We start from the raw sequence: 12,044 nt of genomic DNA on the forward strand, positions 1-12,044 counted from the left end.
CAAAAGCACCCATTATGCAACAATTTCATATGTTCACTCGCAGACCCAGATTAATATGATGTTAAATGATTTGTTGATAATCATAAATAGTTAACACAAAAGTTTCTTCTTCTTTTCACCCTCTTAAGTCTTAAGATTCACACACGAAAAAAAAAAAGTTTATTAATTAACACAAAAGCAAAGCAAAGAACCCAACAACCCAACCATAACAACAAAGAACAAATCCACTCTTTACAAACATGTATACGTCAGCAAACACAAATAGTTATTCTCTGTCATAGTGGAGTAAGTCTCAAGTAATCTCCTCTTCTCTCTGTGATGTAAGGACAAATCAATGGAGGTTCAAGAACAACATACCCGGAATGGGCGACCCAATTTTTTTTTCTTTTTCATGTTCATCTTTCTCTTTGGTCTTGCCGCGTTCGTCCTGTGCCTTTCGGCTGAGTTTCAGAAGGCTAAGGTAAATGAATTCTCAAATGACTTGTTGCTTAAGTCATCCTTTTTGTGTTCTAAGAACATGATTTCGGGTTTAAAAATTTGCTAAAAGTTTGACGTTTTTTTTAAGGGGAAAGATCTGAAATGGGACGGAGAATCATGTTATTTACCCGAAAATCATGCTTTCGGGTTTGGGATCGCTGCTTTGGTCTGTGTTTCCGTTGCTCAGATCGTCGGAAACGTTGTGGTATGTAGAGGTTTCTTGAAAACGGTCAAAACCGGAACTACACCGCTTTGTATAATTCTTCTGTTGATTTCTTGGTAAGACGATGCTTATTACATCATAGTTTATACCAACAAGAAACAAATATGTTTAAATACCTAGCAGTTTAGTGATCTAGTTCTCGTAGCCGTTCGTGTCATAATCTTGATTAAATTTTGCAGTTACGTAATTGTATAACACACGAATTAATTGCAGGGTTAATTTTGCGGTTGCGGTTACGTTGATATGCGGTGGTGCAAGCATGAACAGAGAGCAGAGATACGGCAAAGGGTGGCTAAACCGTGAGTGTTACCTTGTAAAAGACGGAGTGTTCGCAGGGTCTGGCGTTTTGTGCGTTACAACGCTGGTTGCTATTCTCGGAGCGTTTGCGTCTAAAGCCAAGCCATCAGTACCGGGTGAGACTCAAGACAAACGTCACACCCAGAATGTGTAGTATTTTTTTTTTTAATCCCTCTCAAAATTAATTAGAAAGCAAAGAAACTTGATCTAATTGATAAACAAACTCAAAGATACTATTTCATTTTTTGTTTTTATTTTGTGTAACCTTAGAAGTTCCAAAACTTTCTCATCAATCCCTTCCAACGGGAGATCACTTCTTGTTAAATTAGTTTATTTCCTCATAGAACAAAATAGTTTAGAGTAGTGTAATATTCCCCATGATAAATTGTTCTAGATTAAATATTTTTATTAAATAGTTAGAGCCAAAAAAGAAAAAAATATAATATTAAAAATTATTTTTACTTAAAGGAAAGAAAGTAAAAGATAAAATTTTACTTTTATAAAAAGACAAGAGGCTGTGTGAGAAAAAAAGAAGTGATATTAATATATACACATTAATTAAACTTGTTTGGGTATTTTAAATATGTAGAAATTTTGAAATATTTAAATATATGAAGACGAGTTATTTTATAATCAAAGACGGTCGCCATTATATGCATTTAACATTCTAATCCGTATTTTACGTTATAAATTCACACATGCTATTTGATCAATAATATTTTTGGAAATGTTGTTATATCTAAAATAATAATCAAACTACAGCTACTGTAGCGTTGAGAATCAGCGTTTAGAAAGAAAAACAGCGTTTTATCAAATTTTGAGGCCTGCCTAAACGTGTTTGGCGAGGATAGTGAGATCAAGGTTGATCGATGGTGATAGTGTTGCTAGTTGATGGAGATTGATCATCTAAGTAATTCTCAGAAAACTTATTAAACGTAAACACGACGTCACTCCACACCACACTCTTTGTGTTTACGAAACGACTTCGTTAGGCCAGTATTTCAAAAACCCATCTCCGTAATGTAGAAAAAATATCAACGGTTGGTTAGTTTTGGTTTCTTGGTCCATAAACAACCTAGCAATGCAACTAGATCACAACAAATCCACAAATCTTTAAAGAAACACAGATAACCAATAAGTGTCTTCATCAACGAGAGCGATGTTAATCAGAAATTTTAGGGACATCTTCACTCAAATTTAAGATTCAACCTATGAAAACTCTAACACCAACATCTAAGGAACTATTTAGATCTAGTAAAGAAACAGTTCTGTAATGTCTATGTTATGTTATTCACAAAAAAAAAAAATGTCTATGTTATGTATTTTCTCTAGATTTTGGTGGATGGATCATATATGTATGTTTTGTATATGATATAATATGGCTCGTAAAAGCATTTGTACACCATCCTGGTAAAAACGTATGCATTATAACTCCATTTATGTCGTTGTGCTAATCCCATCAATGCACCATATTCTGTAGACGTTTCGATGTACATGAGTGTTTGTATATATAGACTCCCGGTTACTAGAAGCAGGCTCGGCCCACAGGTCCGGCCCATGAAACAAATTTAGTAAAGCCAAAGATTACGGCATGAAAATATAGGGGGCATATTTAGAATTTTTTTATAGGCTTCTTATGCTAAAAAAATTTATCTAAGCTTTTTTATAAATTTTTTTTGATGGGTTTTCTTTTAGTTTTTACCATTTTTTCTGGGAATTAAACCTGTTAATAAAATATTACTTAAATATCTTGTTAAGAAATTTTTTTTGTTTGGTAAAAAAGTTCCAATGGAAGACTTCCTTGAAGCAACAAAATCAAAGAGTTTTCAACTTTCTAAAAGATCAAGGTACGTACCTTGATTTGAATGCTGGATTTTGATTAAAAAGTTTCTAGACAAGATAAGAATGAACTAGTTTTAGTGTTTACATACATAGATTGGTGTTGGATTAGTATTAATGAACTAGATTAAGATCCGCACTAGAGCACGAGTTGAAATTCATTTTATTTCTATTGTAATTTCTATATAAAATATAATTTATGTGATTGTTTTTAAATGTTTTTTTGGATAAAACATTATGCAATAAAATCATATGCAAAATATGATGGCTTGAGAAAAAGAAACCTATTTTATAAGTTTTATATTGTTAATGATTTTAGATAAGAATCCGTGTTATAACACTAGTTAAATTTTATTTTATATAAAATTTTGTATATTTTATATTTAAAATATGTTGTATTAAGTTATATATGTGAAGTTATTTCAACAATGTATATTCTACATCATGACTTGAATGTCATTATAAGACATAATTTTGTAAATTTGGTTTTTAAAAAGCAAGTTATTATATTATGAGTAATTTAATACATTGTTATACTTTTTGTTTTAATATACTTGGTTTCTTAAAATTGTTTCATATTATAGTGACATATTATTGACATTGCTATAACAAATCAATTTAGAGTGTTTATAGTTTCTTACTTTTATATCAAGTTTCAATATATTAAAAATATTTCAAAATAAATTATTTAAAGTTTATTATATTATATAAAATTATAAAATTCAACAAAAAATATGAAATTGAATTTAAATATTCAAATTTTGACCCGTTACTTAGTAAAATTTTTAATTCAATAGATATTATTTTTAAAAAAATATTATTACTAAAGCTTGAATATGTTATAGATTGAACAATTTCTATTTGTTTTTAAAAATTCAACTTATGGTATATCCGGAAATAAAACTATTTTTAATTATAATAAATAATATGATAATTTCTTTGTTTCACAAAATAGACTCATATATAAAAATGAGAGGTGGAGTATAATGATAATTGATATGCTTAAATTTACCCTAGAGCTACTCTCTCAAATTAGAAGATCAATTATAGTACTTAGGGATCGAATCCACAAAGACTCTAGATTCACACAGAAGATTTAATAATTTTTTATTATGCTAAACAGAAATATTCTAATTAAATTGCAAGAATAAACAGAAAATAAAAGAGATGTAAAATTCAGATGGACGAAACGTTAGGCCTATGGAAATTCTCAGGAAATCATAGAAAATCAGATCAATTAATTAAGCAAGCATGATTCAATAATTAAGCACCGTTCTTGTACTCTAAACACAATTGTAAAATAAATCAGTTCTCACTGCAAATATTATCTAAGTTTTAAAACCCGAAAAATCCAAATCTCTTTGCAAAATTCAAGTTAAAAACCAGCAATAAAATCAAGTTTAGATAAGTTCACAAAATCTCTAATTCAAATCTCTTTGCAAAAAGTAATTTTGCTAATCAAAAGGTTTTATCAGGAAAATCAATTATATTCTCATATCAATTTATTTTCCTAAGTTATTAATTCTATCTGATCAATCAAGAATTAATATGAAGAACAACCTAAGATGAATATCATAGAAGATAATTGAACCCTAAATAAACAAATCTAATAAATCATAAAATCCCTGTGAAAAACTCTGAACCTAACAAGCAAACTACTCATACATATTCAATGAAGAACAAAACATCTTTTCTGAATAATAAGCAATAGATATTAAGAAGTAAGACGGGAGTTTAAGAATTCTTCTCTCGAAGGAGTTCAGATCTCTCTTCCAAAATATTGCCCCAATATTTCTTCTCTCAAAAAGGTTGCAGAAAATAACTTAGGTCTAAACAATGACCCAAAAATCCTATTTATATTCCTAAACACTTCCAGGGACTAATGACGCAAATATGGAAAACTTTGGGGCAACTTTGTAAATCTTCAAAACTTGTGAGAAAACTTATGATTCTTCTATCGAATGATGCATCGATCGACACTATAACTTGCATCGACCGATGCATATCTCTGAACTTGTCTCCCAACTTCAGAGCTTAGCCTCAATGCTTGAATGTGCTTCAAATCCTCCTATTTATCTCCATTATGCTCCCATCCATGCTAAATCCTATAAAGACTCAAAAGGACTCTAAAAATACCAAAAGACTATATAAATAAGACTTATATCATGGCTAAAAACACCTAAAAAACCATGATATATCAATAATTAACAAATTAATATGTTAAGTTAGATATCAAAAGATTTTATTTAATGAATAATTTAATAAAGGAAATTAATATGATAAGTTAGATGATATGATTCTTTAGAATATTCTCTTTAAGATTTTCGGTATAATCTATCTGTAACCAATTAATTTATCATTAATGTATAACCTATTTATAACCAATTTATTAAAATTATATAGTTTACAAAACAATATTGTGTACTTCCGTTTATAAAGGGGATGAATGTATGACTATGATTACTATTATTATACTTGTTTTGTGATTGTGGGAATAAAATAATAGAAAAGTATCAAGGTAGAAATCAAATTTGATTCAGATTGTTGTTTCTTGTTGGTTTAAATTCGTAAGCCTTTTGTCACGTGAAAGAAGTTTAAATATATACAAATATGTTTCAATGTTATGTTTCATGATTGATTTGATTTTTTTGTATAATTCATCTATTTTTCTGTTTATTTAGAAAAAATGCCGCCATCTTAGACTCAATCTCGAGCTAAGAAAAGCAATAAACCTTCACAGTTTGAAATCGGTGTTTCATTTCGCGGTTTGGCCATGAGCTCTCATTTCATTCTCTTTGCAGGTTGAATTGTGTTGTTGTATTTTATCTTCTGTAGATTTTCTTTCTTCTGCTACTTGTTTCTCCTGTAACTTTGTCACAAATTTGAAAATGGTATAAAATCTTTACATTGATACCATGAAAAGAAAAGCAATAAACATCTGAAGTTAATAAGAGCAAACCATGTGGAATAATAAAAAGCCAACCATCAAGAGCACTTCAAAGAAAGAAAAAGGATAAACGAGATGCGTTTATAAAGTCTCAAGCTAATTCTCTTTTAAGGTATATAAAGAGAGCTGAAAAACCTGAAAGTTCTAACATTGATATTGAAAGAGACGAAGATGAGGACGTTAATGATATTGGTCAGAATAATGTTGAGCTTGAGCGTGAGAAATCAAGTGAACGTGAAGAGACTCGTCAAGATGAAATTGGAAAGGAAAAGGAGAAAAGTGAGGAGCAAAGAGGACAAATGTCTGATAATTCTGATCCTGGGAACTAGGGAACATTGATATGAGATTGAGAGACCTGTTGGTAAAAGCTGGTCTTACACCAAGGCTATCGAGCAATTATCGATTTCCTAAAGATGCTATTGGTAGGCATTTCTCTCAATCATTCTACATAAGAGATATGGTAAATGAAGAGAAATAAGATAGACGATGGTTCATATAATCAAAAGCTTTGGATAAAACTTTTTGTTTTTGCTACAAGTCGTTCATGCATGATAAAACTGGTGGTTACTTGGCAACCACAAGGTATGATGATTGGAGAAATTTTTCAAAAAGGCTAAAAGAACATGAAAGCTCTCATGGTCATATCATTTGTATGACACATTGGACATAGTTGGAGGTGAGATGACAAAAGAATCAAACAATTGATAAGCATGCTCAGGAAGAACTAAAGAGAGAAACAAACCATTGGAGAGAAATATTACTGAGGATATTTGCAGTGGTGAAAACTCTAGCTCAAAGAAATTTGGCATTCCATGGGATAATGACAAGATTGGCGAGGCGAAAAATGAGTATTTTTTAGGTATGATTGAGATGATTGCTGAAACGTACAATAGCAGAAAATAATCTCCCGAAACTTACAATAGCAGAAAAATCAAATAGAATAGAGGTTTTATCTTTAGAGGTCCAACCTCTAATTTAAATACTAAAATAAAACTCTAAAAATCAAATAGAACCCAAGTATTTTTCTTTTTTGTTTTGTTGACATTTTTCAGTTTAGTAACTTTGACAATTCCAAACCGAACCAAAACTTTTAACATATGGAAGCGAACCAATACAAAAACCGGATCCCGGTTAAAACACCTCTAAATTTACTGTTACACGCGTGTTGGTTTTTAGCGATTGGGGACCGCCTGGCCCTGGTGTGGCTGTGGCTCTCTCTATTGAACGCTAAAAAGCAAACAAAAAAAAAAAAAAAAACAAACTCAGACAAAACTCTTTTTTCTCGTTACTAAACTCTTCTTCTTCTCTTCACGTTTTTCTCATCTCCAATTTCACACTCTCCTCAGATCTGAGAACTCCACCGGACCAGACTCATCAACCACCGCTCTCGGGAAAACAATCATCGGAACAATCAAATCTCATTTCGCATGGTCAAATTTCCGATTTCTCATCGGATTTAGCCCCAAATCCTATCCAATTACATCGTCTAAATAAATCATTCGTCGTCGGAGAAATCACCGGTAAAAATCTCCGGTGCGTTTGGTGTCAGTGATTTGATTGAGTGAGAGAGAGAGAGAGAGAGAGAGAGAGAGAGAGAGAGAGAGGAGAAGATGGAGCAGTTGAAGACAATCGGAAGAGAGCTAGCGATGGGATCACAAGGAGGATTTGGTCAGTCGAAAGAGTTTCTCGATCTGGTCAAATCAATCGGTGAAGCAAGATCCAAAGCCGAGGAAAATCGGATCGTGTTAAGCGAGATCGATATACTGAAACGGAAACTGTTGGAACCTGATGTTCCAAAGAGGAAGATGAAAGAGTACATCATACGGCTCGTTTACATCGAGATGCTAGGCCACGACGCTTCGTTCGGTTACATTCACGCCGTGAAGATGACTCACGATGATAACCTTCTTCTCAAGCGTACTGGTTACTTAGCTGTGACGCTGTTCCTCAACGAGGATCATGATCTTATCATCCTTATTGTTAACACGATTCAGAAAGATCTCAGATCCGATAACTACCTCGTTGTTTGCGCGGCGCTTAATGCGATTTGTAGGTTGATTAATGAGGAGACGATTCCGGCGGTTTTGCCTCAGGTTGTTGAGTTGCTTAATCACCAGAAGGAAGCTGTGAGGAAGAAAGCTATTATGGCTTTGCATAGGTTTCATCGCAAGTCTCCTTCTTCGGTTTCGCATTTGATTTCTAATTTCAGAAAGAGGTTATGTGATAATGATCCTGGTGTTATGGGTGCCACTCTTTGTCCGTTGTTTGATCTTATAAGTGAAGATGTTACTTCCTATAAGGATTTGGTTAGCAGTTTCGTCAGTATTCTCAAACAGGTCACTGAGAGAAGATTGCCAAAGAGTTACGATTACCATCAGATGCCTGCACCTTTCATCCAGGTTTCGTATCTTAGCAACTGGTGATAAGTCTTTCCCTTGTTGAACTCAATTTTTGCAACTGGTGATAAGTTCTTTGGTTTGGGTCAAATATTTTTTTTTTAGATCAAATTGCTGAAGATAATGGCGTTGCTGGGTAGTGGTGATAAGAATGCGAGTGAAATCATGTCTATGGTGCTTGGAGATTTGTTCAGAAAGTGTGACTCATCTACCAATATAGGAAATGCGATCCTTTACGAGTGTATTCGATGTATTTCTTGTATACTTCCAAATCCCAAGCTGTTGGAAGCTGCTGCTGATGCTATCTCCAAGTTTTTGAAGGTTTTTTTTTATCTTCCTGACATGTATGCAGATACTCTTGTTTACCTTATGATTGTATCTAAATTCCTGGAAAACTATTTGCAGAGTGATAGTCACAATTTGAAGTACATGGGCATTGATGGTCTTGGTCGATTGATAAAAATAAGCCCAGATATTGCTGAGCAGCACCAACTTGCTGTGATAGATTGTTTGGAGGTGAGCAGAAACAGGGGAAACTTTTTTAGTTGTTTTATTTCATGTGAGCTCATTGTTTGTTTGGTTTTGCTTGATTGCTACTGTCCAACAGGATCCAGATGATACACTAAAGAGGAAAACATTTGAATTGTTGTACAAAATGACCAAGTCCTCTAATGTAGAAGTGATTGTTGACCGAATGATTGATTACATGATTAGTATCAATGACAATCATTACAAAACTGAGATAGCATCTCGTTGTGTTGAGTTGGCTGAACAATTTGCTCCAAGCAATCAATGGTTCATCCAGGTAGGAAGCCAATCTCCCTCGTAACTGTGGCCGAACAATATAATTACAAAATCTTGGTTTTAGTTGATAGAATTATAACTGTGGCTGTACTGCAGACCATGAATAAAGTCTTCGAGCATGCAGGAGATCTGGTAAATATTAAGGTGGCACATAATCTGATGCGTTTGATTGCTGAAGGATTTGGAGAGGACGATGATGATGCAGACAGCAAGCTCAGATTATCAGCTGTATGTTGTTCATTCCGTTTTCTGTTCGTTCTGCATTTATGTGCAAAGAAATTAGTAGTTTGTGTTTCTGTGATATGAACGATTTTTTTAACAGAGAATAGAGTTGATACCTGAAATTGCAATCTTAAATCTAGTATTGAGTAACTCCAGTCACGTTCTGACTTTTAGGTTTTGTTTTGTTGTTTTATACAGTCTGATGTTTTTGTATTGTGCTTATGAGTGTGTTTTTCTTGATGCAGGTGGAATCGTATTTGCAGCTTATTAGTGAGCCAAAGCTTCCATCCCTGTTTCTTCAGGTTGATTTTGTTCTCTGATCTCTTGAATTTTTTTCTTTTCACATTGAATTTATGCTTCTTACTTTTGATTTTAAACTTCAGGTCATTTCTTGGGTCTTGGGAGAATACGGCACAGCTGATGGGAAATATTCTGCCTCCTATATTAGTGGAAAGCTGTGCGATGTGGCAGACGCATACTCAAGTGATGAAACTGTAAAGGTAGCTCCACAGCTTTCAAATATTATGCACCGAAATTTTTTCCTTCTTAGGTGTTCTGGCCTTTTAATTCTGTGTATGGTGTAGCTTCTTCAAACACTCGACTTGTTTCTTAGATCTCCACTCTTAAGTTGCATTAGGACACCATGGTATACTGAATTCCTTGAAAATGTGACTAAACCCATTGTGTGCTCTCCTCTTCCTAAAATGTAATCTTACCCGGTGGATTTATTATCAGGATTATTTGGTAGTACATGTACATGAGAGCGGTGATGTTTCCACTTATGCAAACTTAGTCCAGTTGCTATCTGTTTACTGCCTGAAATAGTAATGGTTTTCTCTTCTGATTGAAGGGTTATGCTGTTTCTGCACTGATGAAGATCTATGCATTTGAAATCGCATCTGGAAGAAAAGTGGATGTTTTGCCAGAGGTCTGTATCTTTAGATGGTTCTGAAATTAAAAACCTAATTTATAGCTTGCTTTGTCATGGACTGACTGGTTTTATAATACAGTGCCAATCTTTGATCGAAGAGCTACTGGCTTCACATTCAACAGATCTTCAGCAACGTGCATATGAGCTTCAGGCTCTCCTTGCTCTAGATTCCCGTGCTGTTGAGACTATAATCCCTTTAGATGCTAGTTGTGAAGACATCGAGGTACGTTCTCTCTTCATACGTTCCCTTCGAATGTGGATTTCTTGAATCTTATGGTCCATTTCTGAATTAGGTTGATAAAGAACTTTCATTTCTCAATGGCTACATCCAACAAGCTATCGAGAGTGGAGCGCAGCCTTATATTTCTGAGAGAGAGCGCTCGGGGATGTTTGAAACAACCGATTACCATCCCCAGGATCATCACGAAGTTCCATCTCATACCCTTCGATTCGAAGCCTATGAACTTCCAAAGCCATCAGTGCCACCACAAGCTTCGACCGAGCTTGTTCCAGTACCTGAGCCTTCTTATTACAGTGAGTCACACCAGCCAATTTCAACATCTTTGGTGTCTGAACGAGAATCGTCAGAGATCAAGCTGCGACTCGATGGAGTTAAGCAAAAATGGGGTAGACCGAGCTATCAACCAACCACATCAGCTTCTTCCACTACTCAGCAAGCAGCAAATGGTACCACTTCACACTCGGATGGAGGAGTTGGTTCATCTAGCTCAAAGCCTCGAAGCAGTTACGAACCAAAGAAACCAGAAATCGATCCCGAGAAACAGAGACTTGCTGCATCCTTGTTTGGTGGATCATCATCATCAAGAACTGATAAAAAGTCTTCTGGTGGTCAGAAGCCCGCAAAAGGAACAGTTAACAAACCCGCAACTGTCCCCAAGGAAAATCCAACCCCTGTTCAACCGCCACCAGACTTACTAGACTTAGGCGAGCCAATGGCTACAACTGTTTCAACAATGGATCCTTTTAAAGAGTTGGAAGGGCTTATGGATTCTTCGAGCCAAGATGGGGGTTCGAACGATGTGATGGGACTATACTCAGATGCAGCACCTGTGACCACAACCACAAGTGTCGACTCTCTCTTATCCGAACTGTCTGATAGCTCCAAAGGAAACTCACGCACGTATCAATCTCAAACCTCAAAAGGACCAAACACAAAGGAAGCTCTCGAGAAAGATGCTCTTGTTAGACAAATGGGTGTAAACCCAACAAGTCAGAACCCGACACTATTCAAAGATCTCCTCGGCTAGACGAACCATTCTCCATCCAGACCGTCCATTCATTAGCTCGCCACCATCATCATCATCCCATATTTGGTAATATGTTGTGGGTTTTGGGGATTACTATGTTTCCAATTCAAGAACAGCTTTTTGTTGTACCTAAGTTTCTTATCGATAGGAACTTATAGTTTACAAAACACAAAGAGAGGTAAGTCACGTATCGAGATTTTTCATCTTTTTTTTTTTGGTTTCTCGTTTAATTTTGGAGTCATCATCAGGTAATGGTTTTGAATTCGTCTTTTTGTGTCTATAGAACATTTGTATCATCTTTTATTTCTTAGAGGTATTTAATTTTTCTATCAAAGAGTTCATCCCTGTTTGGGACTATGATCATCAGCGTTCTTGTCTATACCTATATCTTCTCCGCTATTCTCTTCGTCCTCCCTATGGCTTTCTTCTTCTTCTCTATCAAATTTCAATGCCACCGCTTGAAACCTTTAAAATGACGAATGAAATGGAAAAGAGAGCAAATGACGATGTCATGATAGACCTTTGGGAACTATGCTTTTATGGATTTTTTATCTTGACATCTAACTTAGTGTGTGACACTGGCATATTATTTTTCTACACAATTTTTTTTTTTTAGCCAAAACATGTGGAGTCATGTATT

General features: G+C 34.6%; 2 protein-coding genes across 2 annotated transcripts; both read left to right on the top strand.

Moving 5' to 3' along the window:
• Positions 1 to 116: 116 nt before the first annotated feature.
• On the top strand, positions 117 to 1,322 carry LOC104741774 (protein MODIFYING WALL LIGNIN-1-like). The gene is made up of 3 exons (XM_010462689.3): positions 117 to 460; positions 566 to 756; positions 914 to 1,322. Exons 1-3 carry the CDS (start codon positions 335 to 337, stop codon positions 1,149 to 1,151), a joined length of 555 nt encoding a protein of 184 aa, XP_010460991.1. The 5' UTR covers positions 117 to 334; the 3' UTR covers positions 1,152 to 1,322.
• Positions 1,323 to 6,936: 5,614 nt separating this feature from the next.
• Positions 6,937 to 11,767, top strand: LOC104741775 (AP-4 complex subunit epsilon). Its single transcript, XM_010462690.3, has 10 exons — positions 6,937 to 8,182; positions 8,285 to 8,500; positions 8,585 to 8,695; positions 8,787 to 8,984; positions 9,080 to 9,211; positions 9,451 to 9,507; positions 9,589 to 9,705; positions 10,056 to 10,133; positions 10,216 to 10,359; positions 10,430 to 11,767. The coding sequence occupies exons 1-10, from the start codon at positions 7,394 to 7,396 to the stop codon at positions 11,402 to 11,404; spliced, it is 2,817 nt and encodes a 938-aa protein (XP_010460992.2). The 5' UTR covers positions 6,937 to 7,393; the 3' UTR covers positions 11,405 to 11,767.
• Positions 11,768 to 12,044: the final 277 nt, after the last annotated feature.

Source organism: Camelina sativa, chromosome 14, assembly GCF_030686135.1.
Source record: "Camelina sativa cultivar CO46 ecotype springtype chromosome 14, ASM3068613v1".
NCBI classification, from domain to species: Eukaryota; Viridiplantae; Streptophyta; class Magnoliopsida; order Brassicales; family Brassicaceae; genus Camelina; species Camelina sativa.